Below are 21,674 nucleotides of genomic sequence, written 5' to 3'. Positions count from 1 at the left end.
ATCATATGTAAATAAATTATAATAAAATTTGATTTGGTGATCTGCATACCTCCTTTTAAAACTACCCTATGATGGTAATTGAAGTGTTGCCGTCTGTCTCCTACTCGTTTCTCTGCAATGGCTTCCTATAGCTCCCTGGACCGCATTTAAGACCCTGATCACAGCGTACACATGTAGCAATAGAACTGCTCCCAGATATTTGCAAGACTTGATCAACTGCTACGCCCCATCCAGACTGCTATGCTCTTCCAGATCTGCCGGTTTGGTGGTCTCCAATGTATGAAAGATAAAATGTGGAGGTTTTTGGTTCTGGCTCTGTTGTGGTGGAATGACTCCCCCCACCCCATTCAGAACTGCTGGAACTTGAGCCATGTTTAAAAAGGGTCTGAACTTGCTTCTTATGGACTCCTTTTGCCCATTATCTCTTAAGCTTCTGTAAGGTATAAATGTTCCTGTGTCATAATCATACCCCCCCAAAGCTTTTACACAAATATCAAATTGTAGGAAGGTGATCAGGATTCATGGATTGAGTTTTAGGCTGCTACTCAGGTGGCGAACATTGGTGCGTGTGCGATTGTTTGTTCCTTTCCACTGCGTCTGCAACGGTGTCCTCCTAATGCACAAATTGTGTTCTCGGATGTACATCGCTTTGGAGAAAAGCATCTGCTGAATCGCTAAATGTAATCGGTGCTTCTGAAACCATCTCATTGTAAAGCTGTTGGCTCTTGAATAGTCTGCCCTCAGTTTGGAACTGGAGGATTAGTGAACTGGCAACAAAAGCAAAGTATCTTCCGCTAACTGATTTTACAGCAACGTTTAACGTGGAATTCTGATTTAAATACTTCATTCCAAAGTCTTCGGCAGGAAACGTGAACGTTTCGTCCACGGTCCAGTTCCACAAATGCTTTTGGGTGTGTGTTATGGCAGGTAACCCATCCTTTGGTTTTCCCTACCAACATGTCAAACACATTTACAGTTACTGTTTTGTGTAAGTGCAAATTAACGGTAACATTTCACACGGAACAGGTTACGTAGTGCTTGGCCATCGTTTCCTGCTCAAAAGATGGAGGTTCAATTCTCACTCCCAGCTGTCGTATCCTTGACTAGAGCGCTGCAGGGTAACTATCGGTGGAAATTACCCAGCTGCATAAAGGGGCAAACATCACTAAGTTACTCTGGGAAAACGATGAGCATCCATGCATTTACATTAGACTTAATGGATAAAGAGGGAGGTCAAATCTGAATTTTAACTTTCTCAACGCTGCGCTGATCACCCGGAACATTTTTCCACCTGGGAATATAAAATTGCGTTCCACGTTACTATTGCTTCCCGTAAGTCATGTGTACAAGTAGGGGTTGAATGGTGCTGGACGGACTTTCTGCACAGACAGCGGGTGGCAACAGGCATTCCTTCACATCAACTCAGATCATTTTGGAAGAAGTCTATCAGCTGCCTACTTTGTCAAACTGAATCAGCAAATTAAATATCACAACTGAAATAGCAGAATCTGCAATAACACACACACGCATTTTCTGAACCGCTTGTCCCATATGGGGTCACGGAGAACCGGAGCCTACCCGACAACACGGCGTAAGGCCGGAGGGGGAGGGGACACACCCAGGACGGGACACCAGTCCGTCGCAAGGCACCCCAAGCAGGACTCGAACCCCAGACCTACTGGAGAGTAGGACCCTGTCCAACCCACTGCACCACCGCACCCTCTCTGCAATAACAGAAAAATTTAAATCAAAGGCTTCCATAACTTATAGTACAAACCGGAGCTGGAGAATGCAGACCTTTTGATTGTGTTGGGTGCAGGTTACAATGATGACAGCAGCACTGAAAGTTGCATACAGGCTGTGTATACACACACACAATGTCTACAGCCGCTTGTCGGCGAACTGGTCCCTAACTCAGCAACGCAGGGCGCAAGGCTGAAGGAGGAGGGGATGCACCCCGGACGGGATGCTAGTCTGTCGCAAGGCCCCCCAACCAGGACTCGAACCCCAGACCCACCATAGAGCGGGCCCCCCAGGCGGAGTACAGTTCCATCTAAGCAAGGTAAACAAACACACTGGCACAGGATTGTTCAGTCCTGCTCTACTGGGCCACAGCGCCAGCAGGGTTTTGTGTCCCAACACACGGTTGATTAGTTCAAGTGATTATTTAAAAAAAAAAAAAAAAAAAAAAAACTGCAGAGTCTGCATGGTTACAAAAAAAAAAATCTGGATGGGGAACGTTCCCCAATCAGCTTGCGATTCATCGCTACAAAAACCAAAGGATGACTTTGTCCAGCCGAGTACCGGAGCGACCCTCCTGGGATCTTTCCTTACCGTCCGAGTGCAGGTAACAGATGGAACGTGGTTCCTTATTGCTTTGGAGAAGTGCCCATTAAACGGATCAGTGTAAATGATTCAGTATGAGGAACAAGTGACGTTGTTTCCTGCCCAGAAGTTGTTTTCAAGATGCACGTGGCCTTGCAAAAATGTGATCATCTTGGTGCTCTATATGATATACTGTATATGCTTAGAATACCATGTTACAGCATATATATATAAAACATACTGTATGTTATACAACATATGCTATGTAATGTATACGCATACCATTTATACAGTATTATAGCAGCAGAATGGTGGGAACCTTCCCATCGTCCCTTGCTGTGTAATGGTTATGGATTTTTAAAATTGTTTGATAAGCATATGTTGTGCTGTCTTTATTCTTTTTTGTGCTTCTGATGGTTGAGCCTCTGGGGTGAGTTAGTGCGCATTGCGCGATGTAACGTTTGGTAGGTCACCATCAGTGTGTCTTCTGTTGCACCTCATGTCCTCCATGCCGTTGTGGATGATGCCACTTCTTTCATGGCTGAACACAGCAATTTGGTCGGCGATGTCTCTTTATGAATTTATTTTTTACATCGGGGGTGCCGGTCTTGACGGCAACCCCTCAAAAGGGCCGAGAAGATGCTCCCTCCTCCATAGCGGTACCTGATCATTCGGGCTTATTAGGCATTGACTTGTCTCGGGTGGGGTCTCCCCCTAGGTTCAGTTCGGGGGAAGAGTCCCACCCGACAGCTGTGGAGGACGGAGATTTTTGTTTAGAAAAACTGTTTGGGTAATTGATTTTAATTTGCAGGATTTAAAGTATTTGAGATTTTCAAATGTTTTGTTTTTAGAGGTGCCTTGTATGAATTCTTAATGTTTTATGGTTTTTATTGACGGAACAAAATCAGAATGTGGGGGTTTTGTCATGGCTGCCTGGCTACTTTTTTTTTTTGTCGGTGTGGTAGTCATGTGTTTTAAACCTTGTATTCAAATCGCTTTTTGGTGATGGGTTTCAAAGTCCCACGTTCCTTTTGTCAAAATAGATATTTATATTTGTTGTTAAATTCTGATGCTTATTTCTCATATTAGTGAAATAAGATGTTTGGGGAAATGAATAAGCTCTGTCATGTTTATGTTGAGAAATATTTTTCTAATGAAATGTGAGGATGTTTTGTGTTTGAGTTGCGATGTGGAATATTGGAATTTTTTCTTCTTATGGTATTGAATAAAGAATAAAAAAAAGAAAAAAGTCTCTTTATGAGTGTGAAATATGTGTTTTTTTAAACTACTTTTGTAATGAATTGTGCATTTAACCTGGTGTCCTAGTGTCAGGGTACAGGTGGGGGTCTGCAATCTCAGACTTTCTCTAAACAGTACGCAGAGGCTAGTATTTGCTGGGGTGTTTGAATTCATAAATTTAATGCTGGTGAAACAGAAATGAGAGGCACAGTGGTGCAGCAGGGAGCACTGCTGCCTCACAGCATCCCGGTTGTTCAGGCTTTCAGTTTTAATTTGGCTCAGTCCACATGGAGCTTGCCTGTTCTCTCTGCGTTGGAGTGGGAATTCTCCCATTACTCCACTTTCCTCTAAAGTCCAAAGACACGTTTCAGGTGAATTCTGATTTACCGCAAATTACCTGTCGTGCGCAAATGTGTGAGTGAGTACATTTATTTACGGGAAGCTTTTCTCCAAAGTGACTTCACATGAACTCTGGTGATATGAGCCCACACACACCTTATTCACCAAGGTGACTTACACTGCTAGATACACTACTTACACTGGGTCACTCATCCATGCATTGGTGGAACACACTCTCCCTGCGAGACTCACACACTACGGGGGAACCTGAACAGCATGTCTTTGGACTGTGGGAGGAAACCAGAGCACCCAGCGGAAACCCACGCAGACACGGGGAGAACATGCAAACTCCACACAGACTGAGTGGAGATCGAACCCACATCCTCTCACGCCACCCGCTACTCCCTATGCCACCCATTGGTCACGTGTAGTTACCTTGTGATGGACTGGCATCCCATCCAGGGTGAACCCAGGATAGGCTCCACACAACGACCACCCAAAATGATCGAGTCCCAAAAGAGAGGTATATTCAGAAAACGCGGCGTAATCTCGGATTGCTACAGCAGCTATGAAAAGGTGTGGGGCAAATAATGTCCAGCCGTTACGGACACCGAACCCTCAGCAAATAGGGGTGGCCTGGTGATGATGTGCAATGATGACAACCGATGATCACTCATCCTGCCTAGTACTTTCCCAACTGTAAGTTAGAATACATGATGATTTCATTACAAGTTCATATCAATAACTGATGGGAAAGAGGACAAAAATTCAGACATCTGGGCAGCCCTTCGAAGGATTTCTTAGGGTGAGATGATTGAGCACTGAAAGGCACGAAGGCCGCCGATGCGAACGCAGCGCTACGACGGTGGCGCCTGCGTGTCACGTAAGCAGGTGCACAACAATCGACACATTCTTCCGTTTCTTTGCGCCGGGAGCTTTTATTTTGAAACGCACCGGAAACAGGAAGTACAAGCATGAGCATCACAGAGGCAGCAGGAAGTATGTGGAAATCTCGGGGAAAAAGCAGGCGGTTGCTAATAAAGAACGGGAATCAGTGTGTTATTTGTCCAAGCGAAGCGCTTAAATTTATTAACGCTTTAAATCCGTTTCTGTATTCAGGTCACCTAGGGGGGCGGGGGGGGACATACCGTGTCGAACGCTGCGGAGCGGGTAAGTTCAGTTGTTGTGTGAGGTGTCGGTTTTTTTTTTTTCTTTTTTTTAACTCGATGATTTCCAATGCGGTCGGTGCTTATTTTAATGAAACCTTTTGTGTAGTCTTCAAGTTAGCTGGGTAGCAGTGAGCCTCTCAAAGTGCTGCGCATTACTGTGTGTAGCAAATACTACAATTTATAGATATTCGTGCGCATCCCCAGTACTTATCGCCGGGTATGATTTCTCGCAAGTTTCCTGTGCGTTTTTTGGAGATGTCGAAGTACTAGCTAGCATTAGCAATGTAGCTAGCTACCCACCTACTTCCGTCTTCCTCCGGTATGCGTGTGTCAATGTGTGTGTGTGTGTGTGTGTGTGTGTGTGTCACGCTCTTCAGCTATACTCCCTGCACATCCTGCGGGTGTAATTTCGGTGATTCATTGATATTAATAGCTGTGCTCGAGACTCAGACTGCGCTCTGACTAAATGGAGTCTATGATGAGGTGTTAGCGACCGAAGGGTTGATGGAGGAGGCTGGAGAATAATTTTTTTTTTTTATTTTTAATTATGTTTTCTTTTTATATCTTTTTCCCGGGTCTAATCTTTATCCCAAAAAGTCAGTGGCAAATAACGCCTGAAGATGTGACGCCCATCATCATGTGTGATTTTTTTAAAATTTTTTTATTAAATATTATTTGTTGGTACTTTTCAGCCAGAGGAATGTTTTTTTTTTTTCTTTTTTTTTTTTAATTAAAAAAAACAACGTAATCCCAGAGCCTGAAATAAAAAAAAAAAAAAAAAAAAAAAATAGTTAGCATGCCTCCGGAGCCTTTCAGACTCAGAGTCCGTCCAAGCGCTATTTGCTAATGTCGGCAGGATCCCGAGCCGCACAATGTACCGCTTTATCCAGCCCGGATCCAGCTGCCCGATTCCGCCCCGTTTCAAAATAAAAGACACGCTCTCGCAAAAGTCAGTGTTTGGGTGAGGTCCGGTCTGCACACATCTGACACGCACTCTCTGCCATCGCTGAATTGAGTCTCAGAGGAATGGGCCTGGAAAAGCCCGCACTGGCCTGAGAAAAGGGCCTCTGTCGGTCTCTCGCAGCACAGCCTCTCCCTTTGCCCACACATATTGAAGATGTAGTGATCGTAGCGCATACGTAGGCTGTCGTTCATTATAGGTGACATGCGTTCGCCTGCTGCAGTTACTCTTCCCGTTTAACCTCCTTGGAGGGACGTCGTTTCCGTACCGATCAATTTAAAAAGGCAAAAAAAAAAAGTGTGAAGAAATGTTTTCTTTTATTCACACCCTGCTGTTAATGTGATTTCCCCTGGAGATTCTTTTTTAAATCGAAATACTCATCTATCAGTTTAACACGTCTGTCAGTCGTCTCGCAGCGCCTGGCTGATACGAGAGGACGTGGGTTCGATCCCCGCTCAGTCTGCGTGGAGTTTCCATGTTCTCCCATGTCTGCGTGGGTTTGCTCCCACACTCTAAAGACATGCTGTTCAGGGTCCCCCATAGTGTTTGTGAGTGACACAGAGAGAGTGTGTTCCACTGATGTATGGATGAGTGACCCAGTGTATCTAGCAGTGTAAGTCACCACGGTAAATAAGGTGTGTGGGCTGGTAACACTACATAATATCCATTGAAAGTCACTTTGGAGAAAAGCATCTGCTAAGTACACACACACACACAATCTGAGACTGCTTGTTCCAGGGAGGGTCGCAGCAAACCAGAGCCTCACCTGGCAACACAGGGAGCAAGGCTGAAGGGAGAGAGGACACACCCAGGACAGGATGCCAGTGCATTGCAAGGCACCCCAAGCAGGACTCGAACCCTGTCTGCTAAATAAATAAATGTAAATCTAAAAAATGTAGCTTTCATTAAGCATTCAGCTTTTTATTTTGTATTTGTTTTGGTGCAGCATAAGAAATACAGTTTAATATTTGCCTGCCCCCATGTAATGCTCCGTAAAGCACTGATGTAACAGCAGAGTACACAGTGGGGTTAACTGCAGGCTAGCCAGTATTAAAGGCGACTGTAAGAATAGGTAACGGTCATTTGTGCTGCTTCACTGAGCTCTTTGCTTTGTCTGGGAACAAGTCTGCTTTATTACAGAGTCAAGGTTTTATTTTTAACTTGCGTTAAAAATAGAAAACAGGGAAAACCTTTGACGGTATGAAGAGTGCAACACAATGGCGTGTGTGTTACAGTGCTATAGTGTATATTTGGGTGAATGTAAGGAGCTCAGTGTGCTGTATCTAGCATCATAAGTCACCTTGGGTACAAGTGTCAGCTAAATACTAGTTAATCATTGCAAGTAGCTTTGCAGGAAAGAAAGGAAAGCATTTGCGAAACAAATATAAATGTGTGGCGCCGACAGAGGTGCGCGAGCTCCAAATTTGGTCCTCGTAAATGTAAAGAGATGCTTCGTAAGCCGAAGTAGGGATATTAAATGAAAGCCCTTGTAAAGTTGAATTCTTCTAACCGGGATGAGCAGTATCTCGGGAAATAGACTAAGTCGTTCTGCGGGGAGCTTGTTACTCAGATTGAGTGTAGCGTAGAAAAAGACGTAAATGTCTTCTGCCTTGAGATATAAATGTCGCCGTGATGGTGCGTACGCACAAACGGGCTGGAACCTCCTCGATTACAGTTCCCACGACAGCCAACAGTGCCGACACCTGAAAGACCTACCTGACCAATACCGGTAAACGAAGCAGTTATTTTCATGTTTCTTCCCTCTAAATGGCTGGATGGATGAATCTGATGTATGTGCCATTGCCCATCATTCTGTTGCAGCGCTCAGCTTAATATGTTGTAGGTGCTTACAAACTCGATGAAAGGGTGATTCGCTGAAAGTCTCATTCGGCCGTGCGCTGCAGAAGAACGCAAAAGTCGCCACGCCTCGACTGCTAGCGCTAGTGCAGGCAGTCAAGAACTTTAGGCCTCGCGTCCGTTTCTGCTCCTTCGTGAGTCCCTTGCGGACCGTGCGGTTTCAAGGAGGTCAAACTGACGGATTTCAGTTCACTCAAGAATGTTGCTCCAGGATGCGAGAGGCTAACGCTGGCATATTCTCCAGATGCATAGACGTCACTGTGAGCTGCAGCGGGAAACTAAGTAGTAGGCCATTGAGGATGTGGCAGCTATCCCTGGCTTGGCCATCTCAAAGCCTGAGCAAGAGGTGGAGCTTGTATTCCCCTGCAAACAGGAGGGGTGGTGATATGAAGTGGAGATATGGGGCAGCAGGTAGCCTTAAGGGCCCCGATTTGTGATTTCGCTGCTGCTACTTTTCTCCCGCTGAGAAAGTTACTTAGCTGTAGTTTCGCCAGTAAAAGGCTATTTAATCGATGCAGCTTCTGCAAGTACCTTTGCATAAATGGTAACTTAGGCGCTGTACTGTTTAAAATAAGCTATTCTTTCTTAGAATGTTATCCCGTAGAAATCATTTTCATTTTAGCAATAATTGGCGATGATAAGTCTTCTGGATTCGTGTGCATTTTTATTATATCCTGACATCCAGGTCTTCGTGAAATGGGAGACGCAACTTGAGGGAAACCAAAAAACCCAAAGCGCATCGTCACCGCGTCAAAGTGCAGCAGCTGTTCAAACGTACCGTTTTGCGTATGCTGTAGTGCTCAATAATTTGGTTTATTAAGTGTTGGCTGACCTGTGCTTATTGCAAATAACACACAAAATTCCAGTGCGGAACAGGGAAAGTCAGACTTACAACCCTTGTGCTACTTGAGGGCTGCAGTTTTAGTAATAATGTGCTATTTTTAAATTGGAAAAAGCTGCATAATGTAGCATCCATTAAACTTGGTCTGCTTGAAAATGACATGAAAAATGTATTTAATACAGTCAGTAAGTTCGAAGACTGGTTGCCGTGTGACGCTGCGATGGCATCGACGGCTTGCAACCGCTACAGCGAAACGTGGTAGCAAGTTTTCAGACTTATTGTCTCTACAACTTATTCTTCTCTGCATTTTTTTCCAAGGCGGCATCTGTAAATTACAATTTATGAAGAAGTAACATAAAAATTTGTACTTGTCTTGGAAGATGTAGAGTACAGTGCAGCAACTGAGTGCAACAAGGCTCACATGAGATAGTTTAACGTGGGGGGATCCAACACTGTTTGGCCAAGGGCCACAATCATCATTGTGAACTGGCTTGAGGGCCACACATGCAAAAATCTAAGTAATTCAAGAATTGTAAATTGTCCAGATTGAAAAATTAATGTTTATTTTATTGAACGATGCAATAGTATTAATTACATCAACTAATTTAACAAGACAATGTCGTCGTTGAGTTATTTGTCTTACGTTCAGATGGACATAGAATACTGTTCTGACCACACAATTCTTGTAGAAGTCCAGTAAATAGAAATTGTTGAACTTTCTTGGACACACATTGAAAGCAACACACTCTAATAATAATAATCAGGACTTTGAGTTACTTTTTAAAATCTTCCCAACACTTGTGGCTAACTGGCCAATACAGTGAGCTTAGTATGTTGCGATAAGAATTTTATTTTATTTTTTCTAGGAAGGTGTTAACAAGCCCCCCCTTCGGGATATATTATATCGGCAACTTGCTTGAAAAATTCTTTACAAATTTGCCATCTGAAAACAGTTACGGTTTCTTGGCAATAAATGGAGCCGCTGTCCGGTGTGCTGTAGCTCGTGATTCCGTTGGGAAGGCCATGCTGTTAAAAAGCTACCGCTGTCCCAGAAGTTTACTTTTTGCTTCAGATGCCTAGAAAGTGGCCTTGAAATTTGTCTACCCTTTAGATTACATTGATTAATTTAGCTGATAGATCTCTCCATAGTGACTTAAAATGTTAAGGTGCTTACAAAGATTTATCCGTTTATACAGTTGGGTATTTTTGTAATGGAACAATTTAGTGTTAGTTTCTTGTTCAAGGGCACTTCAGCAGGAGGTGGGATTTCAACCTACAGCCTTCAGATCCAAAAGCAGCAACTCTAACCACTACGTGACCCGGTGCCTATAAGCGCAGATTAATGTTTTGTATTACAATGTAAAATAAATGAATGTAAATGTACAATGTATTATTCTTTTGTTTGTTCTTAAGTTCAGCAAGGAAGTGCAGGTTTGTCTAACTAGCTCAAAATATTTCCTACCTGCACCAGACTTTTCTCTTCTTGCTTGATTTACAATCCATGTTCAATACAGGTATTCACATTCAAGCGAATATAATTAACAATAAGTAGCAAACTTGCTGCAGTAGAGCATATCATAACCTATGTCAACCAGTGGCACTAAACACAGCTATGGCCACTGAGGATGACTGAGCTACAGCTAAACAACATTCTTTAGATCCCAGCCGGCAACACTGTGCTCTTCTACCACTCGCCATTACCGGCCAAGGCACACTGTTGCTTAACACACGCTGTTTTTAACTGAAACTATATATGACGTGATCCAGTAGAATCTCTTGTATACATAGTAGTTGTATATTAGTAATATACACATGTTCTCGCAGGCTGCATTACGTGAGATGGCAACGGATCAAGGGTTTTGTCATTAAACTAGTCAAGTGACTGGAGAGTAATGAGGAAGAAGTACATTCTGAGTGTGCGCTGTGATTTTTGCTAATTGAACTGCCGTTACAGTGAAGGGGTTAATACATAGAGAACGAGTGCTATATGTCTAACCAAATTTAGTGTTACCGATATTGTTTCCTAATAGCCTTTCACACCTTCTACTTTTATTTAGTGTGACTATGCAACAGAGTACAGCGAAGCTGCAATCAACATATAGCCTCTAAAATTGTAGAAAGGGATTATTATAATCATTATGATAGGAATGCACCTTTTATTACTTTGTCAGTACTAGATAAGTCTTATTTCTGCCTTTTAGTTTTCATTGGTGAATTTCTAATCATATGGTTCTGTTTTTGTTTTGCAGTGTACTCAGGACCAGTAGATGGAAGAGAGTTTAAAGACTGAACTGGGACCAAATCTGTGGCATTGATCACAGCAATTACTGAAAGATCGTGAAATGATCGCCCTGGCTCATTCTGTGCCGAACAATGAATCGGACTTGAAATTCACCCCTTATCTTGCCCTGTGAATTGTTCCTAATTCAGTTTCACCTGAACTGATCTCTTTATCATGGCTATGTTTAAGATTGCAGAAACTGAGGACTTCTTGAACAAGCAGTGTGACGTAGTCATCCCAGATACCATGCCAGGTGAGGAGTATATGGACACGCACATCCAAGAGGATACAAGCAGCAAGTTCAAGTGCGAACAATGTGGGCGGTGCTACAGGCATGCGGGCAGCCTGGCTAACCACAAGAAAACGCATGAGGTGGGCTCCTTCCATTGCCCAGTGTGTGCTAGGGTGCTTTCCAATGCTCTGGCTTTGAAGAACCATGTCCGCATTCATACAAGTAGCAAAAATTTCTCTTGTTCTGAATGTGGCAAAGCTTTTCGGCTGGCCACTCAGCTTGCCACTCACCATAAAGTTCACACATCCAAGAGATCTAGCAGAGAATCTCCTCAAAAGGTCAAGCGCGCAGCCAAATTGCCTCAGGAGAATGGAGAAATGCCAGACTCCAGTAAGCAGAATTTCAACAGCATGGAAGATCCGGACATGGAGTTTGATAGCATCTACGCAAGTACCATAATGAATGGTGACATGAATAAACTGGGTAACTCTGACAATTCTGCAGAGAAACCGTTTGATGGCAGTGATTCCGTGGACAGACCGTTCAAATGTGACCAATGTGACAAGACATACAGGCACCACGGCAGCCTTATCAACCACAAGAAATCCCACCAGCTTGGGGCCTTTGAATGTCCTGTCTGTTACAAGCAGTTCAACAATCTGGCTGCACTTACCAGCCACCAGCGCACGCACACCAAATCCAAGTTTCGAACTAGCACGTTGGGTGTAGGAGTTTCTCCCCAGGCTGTACCCGACCTGACCGTTTCTTCATCCCAAAATGAAAATGCAGCTACCTGCTACTGCCACCTCTGTGAAGTAGTTTTCCCCAACAGCAGCAGCTTTCAGGACCACATCTTATTGCATAACGCAGCTTCTTCGGCGGGTGAAGTTCCGGAAAGTTTCTCGGACTCAGATTACAGTTTATTCTTAGGCTCTCAGACTCGCTCTTGTCCTTCACCTACATTACTTCCCAAACAGGAAATGGGAGATCAGACTCCTGGGTCTACAGTCACTAGGCAAAAGTATACCTGTGCATACTGTGGAGAAGGATACACTGACCTAGAAAGCCTTAAAGATCACTACTTGTCTCATAACTCATTATCAACTTCAAACTGTCAAACTGAGCCTTCAGTCTTGGACCCTAAGCATCTTAACAATGGCTCAGAGTCACACACGGCGATACCGTCGTTTACCAAAGAAGCGAAAGAGACGGAGGGCTCATCTGGAAATGCGAAAGAGCGTCGATTCACGTGCCAGATTTGCGGGAAGAGCTATCGACACGCAGGTAGCCTGATCAACCACAAGCGCACCCACCAGACAGGTCAGTACCAGTGTTCCATCTGTTGCAAACACTACCCGCATCTGGCAGCCCTACACAGCCACTTGCGCAGCCACAAGGCTCGGCCACCTTGTCTGCCCGTCAGCACAGAAGGGGACTGGCTCTCCCCAGAGCCTCTAACACTTGAGGTTCAGCAGAATTGCTTTAATTCCCAGGACCATGAAAGCGATGAGGTCTCTAAGCACTCTATCCTTGACGATTTTGAAGGTACTTCACACTGTGTTTCTGACGGCAGCCATACCGATGGCCTAGATGAGTTTCACGAGCAGTTTAATTCCCATTCTCGAGACAGATCAGAATTCACACCTTTGCATCAGAGTGATCACCCTGTGGAGAGACACATGTGTGCGGATTGCGGTGAAACATATGCAGACATTGCCGGAATCAAAGCGCACTTGTGCCCTCAGCGGTGCCAAAACCACGACTCTTTAACAAATGGTTTATTAGTAAACCTTGATTTCCAAGAGTTGGGAGATGTGTTTCTGCTGGAAGATGAGGGGAGCGTTAAAGGACCTAGGAGAAACTATGATGGGCAAGCCCATATGAGCTTCAGAAGTTCTGATAGTGAGGCAAATCAAGATGGAAAGAATTATGATACGGAAGAGGAAGATGGAGAGGTGTATCAGTGTTCAGTGTGCGGGAATCATTACACAAGCCTCCAGGCACTGAGAAGTCATTTGCGCAGTAACGCTCATTCCCAAGGCACGCCTAATACAGATCTTTCCTCCTTATCCTCCACAGAGGAGGAAACCTGGAGAAAGACCCAAGAAGTGGACGGCAGTCTGACTATCTGTAGCACATGTGGAGAGAGCTTTTCCAGGGAGAGTGACCTCCAGGCACATCAGCTTCTGCACGGACAAGACGTGGCAGCAGAGAGCAAGAGAGATGATGACTACAGCACAGTTGGTAAAATGGAAGGAAAGAGTACAATATGTGGAAACTGTGGTATGTTTTGCACAAACTACAACCAGCTAGAGGCTCATCAGTGTGTCACAAGCAAGGGGGACAAAGGGCAAAAGCTAAATTGGAAAGAACAAGGAACGAATGAAGAAAAACTCGAGAAAGGTGCGGACTGCGGTGGTCGCGGAGGCTTCCAGCAAAGACCCGACTCGGAGGATCGTCCTCACCGCTGCGATCAGTGTGGTCGAAGCTACAGGCATCCTAGCTCCCTTCTCAACCACAAGAAATCCCACAAAACCGGAGTCTTCCGCTGCTTTGTTTGTCAGAAGCGCTTCTATAATCTGCTTGCCCTCAAGAGCCATCATAGGAGTCATTTTGACCTGAAGAGGTAAGCACCTTATGTGTCATTAAGCTTTACTTGTACGCTCGGCCGTCTCGTTGGTGTCATACAACGAAAAAGCACTGACCGACAGCTTATTAAAATATTATACATCGTTCTTCAATGCAGCAGGACTATCCTTCAGCGCAGTGTTGTTCGTGCCCATTATGTGGTCGTTTTACTTTCGCAACTGGTATTTTATTCTCTGCGGAGGCTTGTCTTAGTTGTTTTGGGCAGTTGCCTGGTGACTCAAAGCCATAAGGTTGTTGTGCCACAGTAGGGTCAGTCTGACTGTTTTCCTTGAGTTTATGTGTACATGTCTTAAAAGTATAAACTTCCTATCACAATAACCTCAGCCAGTTGGAACCATGAGTCAAGGTAAATATAGAGCACACCTGAAGTGGCACATTGAATGTTATTAATGAATTAATTTAGCTGACACGTTTCTCCGAAGTGGCTCATAATGCTGGCATGCTACTTAGAAATATTTACCTGTTTAATACAGAACGGGTTATATAAGGAATGGCTGTGTATTCATTCTATTCTCAATGCTTTTGGCGGTTTATAGTTTTTCTTTATGTTACATACCCTAACTGTGATTTACAATCATAATGCGCTTTGGAGAGCTGCTCATAAATCATTTTGGTGCCCAAATTGCCATTAATTGAAATGGAGAAATTTCTAATGCTGTCCTGAGCACCTGCTTCTGTCCTGATTGTTGCTCAGTGTTTTTTGTCTTTATTTCTTGTTCCTGTTTTGTAGGCACAAGTGTGAGCAGTGCGGCAAAGCCTTCAAGATCCAGAAACAACTGGTGAACCATCTAAAAATCCACGAAAAAAAACGGACAAGAGGGCGCGGGGCTAATCAGCAGCTTCAGAACTTTGCGCAAATTGATGGGAGCGAGAATGGACAGAGCTTGAATATGTTGGCCAAAAGCAGAACGGGACGCAGCCAGACCTCTGCAATGTGCAGCAAATGCGGGAAAATTCACAGCTGGAACAAGCCCTGCCCTAACAAGGATGCCCACCAGAAAGTGCAAAATGAGGGTGCGTTCAAAAATAAGATTAGACTCTTTGCGTGTGATCAGTGTGCTCATTCTTACTGCCACGCAAGGAGCCTGGCAAACCACAAGAAGATACATCACGCATCAGTTTCAAACCCAGGTTCTCCAAAGAGTCGTTTGAATGGTGCGAGTAACCAAAAGAGCAGCGCCGTGCATGTGTCGCCCCAAACGGACGAGCGTCCCTTTGTTTGCGATATTTGTAATCGGACCTACAGACACGCAGGGAGCCTCCTAAATCATAAAAACACGCACAAGACGGGCAACTTCAGCTGCTCCTTCTGCTCTAAGCCTTTCTACAATGCCATGGCTTTGCGCAACCACACTCGTATTCACACGCAGAAGAAGAAGCATATCTGCAACACCTGTGGCAAAGCCTTCAGACTGGCAAGCATACTTCTCAATCACCAAAAGGTTCATATGCAGAGGAATGTGGATTTCAGCTGTCCCACATGCGGCAAGAGTTACATGGGGAAGTCTGGGCTCAAGAGGCATCGTTGCGGAAAAAACCAAGAGCGCATCTCCAAAGGGGTCAAAAATGACGTGAAGGCGGGAGAGGGAAGAGAGAACCGCTTCACGTGAGTAACGTGATGATGCACGACACATCTGTGAATAGTTGTTTCGTTTGATGATCCCAGACACAAACATTGTCAAAAGACTTTTTTTTTTTTTTTTTTTTTTTTTTTTAAATAAAATAATTTTGCAACTAAATGTTATCATTTTACCTCAAAATAAATTCCCAAGCTATTTCTGTGGCTCTGCAACTGAAGGCTTTGCTATTAAGTTTATTTATTCAAGGAGTTAAAAGAAAGCTTGCATTTTGTGAGTGAAGAGTTCATTCTGTCCTGTACGTACTTTGGATGTCAGATGAATAAGTAGGGACTGAACTCTTTGGGGGGCTTGTAAGTAAACAATAACATTTTAAAGTCTATCATAAATGTTTTTTTTGGATGAAACTCAAAGGGTTGCACGAGTGAAGTAATGTGATTCATACTTTTGTATTAGTTTTTTTGTTTTATTTTACTGTAACATGGCCAAAATGTTCTCGCAGAGAATAAGACGATATGATAGTACTGTGTGCCGTAGACAAAGTGCACACACTGCTTTTTCCGTGTCTTTAGTAGCATGAACAAGACAGCTAGATGCCAAATAATAGGGGGGAAAAAAAAAAGAATATGTGAATATTTATTAAAAAAACCAGAAATTCAAAGTAAAAAAGATGCAAGCAAACATCTCCAAAAAATTCTCCAAGAAGCTCAGGAGTGAGTTTCCTCTGAAAGAACCTCCTCCCATGTGCAGCTGTCAGTTCAGGAGATGGAGTGTGTTTCCTGTGGTGCTGGTTCACCATGTGGTCTCCGCATTATGCGGGACACAGATTTTAATCATATTATCCCAATTGGCTATACAACAAATGGTTTTTCAAGAAGTTTTGATAGGAATGAGAACGGATGTCATACAATGAAGTTTAGTCTTTACAACTAAAGTTTGGCTAGAAGACTGACGATAAACACGTATGAATTATGTTAATAGGTACATCAAGAACTGCTACTTTATATAGACATTTGTTCATTTTGCAGACTCCTTAAGCTTTTTAACATTAAGGTGACCCAAGAGACAAGTTATTACGCAGCATAAAAGTAGTCATTGTTATGACAGAGAAGTAACGTGTTTGTGTGTAATTTTAAGAAGAGCTGATTTACAAACAGGTGTAGCTAACTTTTTCTTCCTTTATCGTTGTCTGAGAAATAAGGAATTTAATCTTTGCTTTTGTTTAGGAACAAAAGTGTTTTGACTTTTATTTTAAGCATTATCTGTGTCCTCAGTCTTTCTTGTTTTACTAAACACACTTCTGCAAGGGCAAACATGGCCGGTGTGCTTCTAAATATTTAGACTAGGTGAGCAAACCTTGAGCAGTAAGCTGTGTACACTTTTGCCTCAAATAAATCCAGAAGAAGCTTGTTTCAGTTTGGCTGTATTAAAATTGTCAAGTGGTATAAACAGGATTCTTTCTGATGTGTTCTGAACCCCCCCCCTTCAGGTGTGAGCAGTGTGGTCGCTCCTACCGCCATGCAAGTTCTCTGCTTAACCACAAGAACACTCATACCACAGGCATTTACCACTGTGTATTGTGCCTCAAGACCTTCTCCAATCTGCTGGCGCTGAAAAACCACCGGCGGATCCACTCCGAAACCCGGCGTCACAGCTGTCCGGACTGCAATAAGACGTTCCGAGTGTCCTCGCAGCTGCGCAGCCACCGTCGCGTGCACGTGAAGGAACGAGAGCTCGCCTGCATCCCCTGCCAGCGCAGCTTCCCCAGCCGCGTCAGTTTCAGGAGGCACCAGGAACTGCACAGCCAGGCCCAGCAACTGCCACTACAGGATGTGTTGGGAGAAGAGTTGGACTGGGGGTGTGGACCAGATCTCATTCTGTCCGCTCCAGGGCAGGGTTCTGACGGAGAACCCAGGCTAGCTGCGCACTCTTCGTGCGCCTCAAGCAGGCTGCCGCAGCTGCCGTTGCAGCAGGAGAGCTTTGTGGAAGCAGTCCACAAGATGCACGTTTGTGAGCACTGTGGCCGCGCCTACCGCCACGCCAGCTCCCTTCTAAACCACAAAAACAGCCACAAAGTGGGCTCCTTTGTCTGCTCCACCTGTCAGAAGGAGTTCTCCAATCTCATGGCCCTGAAGAACCACAGGCGCATTCACACCGAGCCGAAGCGCTACGTGTGTTCCGACTGCGGGAAAGCGTTCCGCGTGTCCACCCAGCTAATTTGCCATCAGCGTGTCCACACCAAGGAGAAGCCCTTCCCCTGCCCGTACTGCGGCAAAAGCTTCTCCAGCAAGTCCAATCTGCGGCACCACCAGAAGGTGCACCAAAACACATTGGAGGCCCCTTTAGACATGGGCACCAGTGCCTTTTTGGGCCTCGGTATAGACTCCTACCTCTGAATCTGGCTTGATGGACAGGGTGGTTTCCGACAACTTGTAGATGAAGATGACACTTTTCTTTCCTAGTCTGCACCTCACATAGTCCTCTACTACTTACAGTTCTGCAAGGTTTTTTCAGGCTATGAAGAAATGTGTTGCAGTATAGATTCAGGTCTTTTCAAATCTGCCTCAAATACAACCACAAGCATGGTATGTTCATAAGAAGGGCTAACACTTTGAGACTAAGGATGCTGGCTTCAGTTTGCCAGTTGACATCTCAGGTTTAAATTATGCCTGCCCGACCCAGTCTGTTAGCTGGTTTTTTTTTTTTTTTTTTCTCCTTCCTCCCCCCCCCCAGTGGCCACCATAGAGACCAACAAAGGAACTAACGTGTGTAGTTTTGCACCCTTTATTTCTCCTCTTTTTGCACCTAAGCCAATCGAGTTTGATATCAAATAATTAACAATGTAGAAAGCCCCCACAAATTGGTGTCTGACAAACAAGCAATAAAGAGGGTGAGGAAAGCAAATGGGAAGCTCTAGTCCTTTAAGTAAAAAATGGGCATAAAAGTACCGATGTAAAATATTTTGCCAAGTTAAAATAATGCCTTTAGCATCATTTACATAAAATACTGACATACACATATAGATACTTGAATCTTGGACTATTGACTTTGTAGCGTTGTGTATTTTATTACTTACGTTAAATAAGGCTGCCACAGGTGCGTAACACTTTTAAATATTTTTTTTAATCTCCCACATTACTGCAATATATAGTTTGTATTAAAATTTGCCATAAAACATGTAATTTGTGGATTATGAAAATTCAAAAGCTTGCTCTTGATGAATTTAAGTTAGCAGTTGGACAAATTAAAGATATCCTATTAAATATTAATTAGTGATAGTACAGTGCCAGTTGCTGTGTCCCGTGCTTTGAAATGTGGTAATCATCGATGGTGGCGAACTCCTTGGCTGCTTATGAATATTTGTGCGTGTAAACGGAGAATTCTGCTCAGAGTCCTCTCTGCTTATTGTCAAGATTTAGTTTGCTTTACACATTTCCTCGACACAAACAGCCACGTAGAGACAATCGTTTGTTAAAACTAGCTGATGAGGTTCTCCTGACATTCAGTATTTACCCTGGCTGAAATAGCAGAGAATGTTTTGTAAGTCAGGGGGTGTGTGTGTGTGTGTGTGTGTGTGTGTGTGTGTGTATACAGTATATATATGTAATTTGCCATAATTTAAAATGAATACACTCTGCTGGCTACTGTAAGATTACCTACATCTCATATGGAAATTATAGCCCACATAATTATGGCTGTCAGTCCATCGGTGACTTTTTTTGGATTGAAGCTTTGAAGTTTTACCGCACCGTATCAGCAGCACTCACCTGGCCACCTGTTTGCTGATGTAGGACTTCCGTGGCTCCAGTCGCGGTCACGGCGTTCATACAGGCAGCTTCTAACCGCGTGAAACAGTCTGGTTTTTCATGCATCGTATGCACATAACATAGTTTGCGTAATATACACTGCGGAGGAATTCTTTTGTCAGGGATGGTCTGAATATTCTTAAAATGATTGCTTGTTGTTTAAATTAAATGACCAGCAATTGCAGACAGATTGTTACGATCCTCAAGCTCGGAAAATAAATCAGTATGGATTTAAAACCAAGAACTGTATAACAGGAAGATGAGTAGCTCTTAGAAAGTAAATACATCTGCTCTAGTAATTATTTTATTCAGCGGAACTTAAAATTGCTGATGGCTTTGTGAAAGACGAGTGTTGTGTACTTTAAATTTGACGTATTTACTAGTAGTTCTTGAGGGTTTTTCTTTTTTTTTTTTTTTTCCTTCTTACTCCATTTTATGATTAGTCTGACATTCCTTAGAGACTGGACCACATTGCTTTTCTCTTTTTAATGTTTTTTTTTTTTTTTTTTTTTTAAAAAATATGTTGATTTTGACTCAGCTTAGACTCATCTTGCACACTGGTGTCTGAGAACAACGTATTCTGGATACAACTGGGAGATCTATTGTTCCCACACTGCACGACATGTTTAATTTGAAACATTTCAATGTATGACACTGACTGCTGAACGCAATGTTTCATTGTGTTCTCTGTGTCCCCGTGCAGAACACTCCTAAACCGCGGTAATATGTTACAGGACATGAAGCACTGTATCAACTAGGTAAAATGCTAAGATAATCAGATCTGGAGTTGTGAACTAAATATAATTTACATCTCTCATATTACCTAGGTTATATGGCCGGTTTTCAAAAGTTCTAGGAAGTTTGTCAAAGATAGAAACTCCTCATTTCAAGTGTCACTGCCGTATATATAAAAAAAGAAAAAAAAAAACCTCTTGCTATGTCAGGGGTTCCTTGTGCAACAATAGAGCAATAATAATTCTCCTTCCTGTAGGTCTGGCGTTAACAGCTATTAAACGCATCATATGCCCTGTCTATTTTTTTTAGTACTGTACAGTTACTGTTTGTGTTTATTCAGTGAAATTTTTGAGTAGTGTGGGTTTAAGTCACGGTTACTCGTGATCTGAGCAGAAAATCTGCCTGGCTCACACATATACAGTATGATATATGATGGTAAGTAATAGTGGCTTCCACCACATTCATTTGCTTTGATATGTATAAAAGTTCAGATTCTAATCCAGACTTAGTACTTATGCTACAACCCCTTACCTTTTGCACCGTATTTATTTTTTGGTCTACTCATCCAGTAGGAATTTTTATTTTTTTTTTTTAATTTAAATTGTGAATCTGATTCAGAGTTAAAACAAGGCACGACTACTTAGTGTGAAACGGTGTCACCTGACGGAAAAATATTTTTGTTTCTGCAACAAAAAAATACTGCCAAAGCATATCGCTATGGGTGACCATGTTGCAAGAAAAGCAACCTCAGATTTCCTTAATGTCACAGTATAAATCGTCATGACATGAACCCGAATTGAATTCTATGATGTTTCTTGTTACACATTTCCTATTAAATGTATAAATTTGCATTAATAGTTAAAGTGATGCATATGATAGGATTTTAATTGGAAATATTAGTTTTTGGTTAGGGTTTTTTTAAACCTATGCATGACTGCATCTGTAATTGGTGTTAAAAGCTATTTCCAGATGAGAAACATTTATGTGGAATGTTCTTGTTGCCTGGCACCAGAAACTAATTAGTGTCATCAGTGAAAAATGTACAATATTGTATCTGTATTATAACTGTATAACCTGTTAAAAATTATGTGACTGAAATTGTTCCACTAATTTATTCAGACAATATGCGTTTGTTAAAGTGGTATTGTAAGTCTATGCAGGATGTTATAGAAGTTTAGGAGAAAACTGTAATTATTCTCAAGAACTTGTATAGCAAAAGATTTGAGAACTCAATGCCTCAGGTCCCAAACGTAATCTTAATTATGAAATACAACAATTAAAGAAAGGATTTGTGAAAAAGGCACTGTTTTGAGGGTGGCTTTCCATATATTGGACAACAATGCACATCTTTCACAATGGTATTTAGTATTCTCAACAAAAATTATAGTATTCTTTTATGACTCATACCTCTCCTGCAATGATACAGGTTTAAGAGTGCACTGGTATTCTTTGCAGCCCTGTTGTGCCAGCACAAACACTATTATGTGCAGCGAATGATTACAGTTTAAATATTTTACCAAAAAAACCATAGTGTCCTGCTTTTATTCTCCCATTTTATGTGCTCGCCTGTCATTTGCACTCCTCGAATTTGAATAAGAGCGCAGTTGAATAACCGATGCAGTTGCATGGGCTGTAGGTCTTGGTTTTGGTCACTGTTGGAATT

General features: G+C 42.9%; 1 protein-coding gene across 2 annotated transcripts; it reads left to right on the top strand.

Moving 5' to 3' along the window:
- Positions 1-4,912: 4,912 nt before the first annotated feature.
- LOC108937360 (zinc finger protein 62 homolog) lies at positions 4,913-20,207 on the top strand. Of its 2 annotated transcripts, XM_018757256.2 has the most exons (5): positions 4,913-5,073; positions 10,981-12,564; positions 13,324-13,870; positions 14,624-15,499; positions 16,960-20,207. In XM_018757256.2, exons 2-5 carry the CDS (start codon positions 11,187-11,189, stop codon positions 17,864-17,866), a joined length of 3,708 nt encoding a protein of 1,235 aa, XP_018612772.1. In that variant the 5' UTR covers positions 4,913-5,073; positions 10,981-11,186; the 3' UTR covers positions 17,867-20,207. The 2 variants fall into 2 exon arrangements, with proteins under 2 accessions (XP_018612772.1, XP_018612761.1); XM_018757245.2 differs by having other exon boundaries at positions 10,981-13,870.
- The last annotated feature ends 1,467 nt before the right edge of the window (positions 20,208-21,674 follow it).

The sequence above is a fragment of the Scleropages formosus genome, chromosome 8, assembly GCF_900964775.1.
Source record: "Scleropages formosus chromosome 8, fSclFor1.1, whole genome shotgun sequence".
Lineage (NCBI taxonomy): Eukaryota > Metazoa > Chordata > Actinopteri > Osteoglossiformes > Osteoglossidae > Scleropages > Scleropages formosus.
The sequence above is the reverse complement of the archived record's forward strand: the minus strand, read 5'-3'. Positions and strand labels throughout refer to the sequence as shown.

What these genes read in the sequence shown, in the direction of transcription:
- LOC108937360 (XM_018757245.2), top strand. Translation starts at nt 11,187, where the DNA reads ATGGCTATGTTTAAGATTGCAGAAACTGAGGACTTCTTGAACAAGCAG. An exon ending in AGTCATTTTGACCTGAAGAG is followed by an intron (nt 13,871 to 14,623) that starts GTAAGCACCTTA and finishes CCTGTTTTGTAG; the next exon opens with GCACAAGTGTGAGCAGTGCG. An exon ending in GGAAGAGAGAACCGCTTCAC is followed by an intron (nt 15,500 to 16,959) that starts GTGAGTAACGTG and finishes CCCCCCCTTCAG; the next exon opens with GTGTGAGCAGTGTGGTCGCT.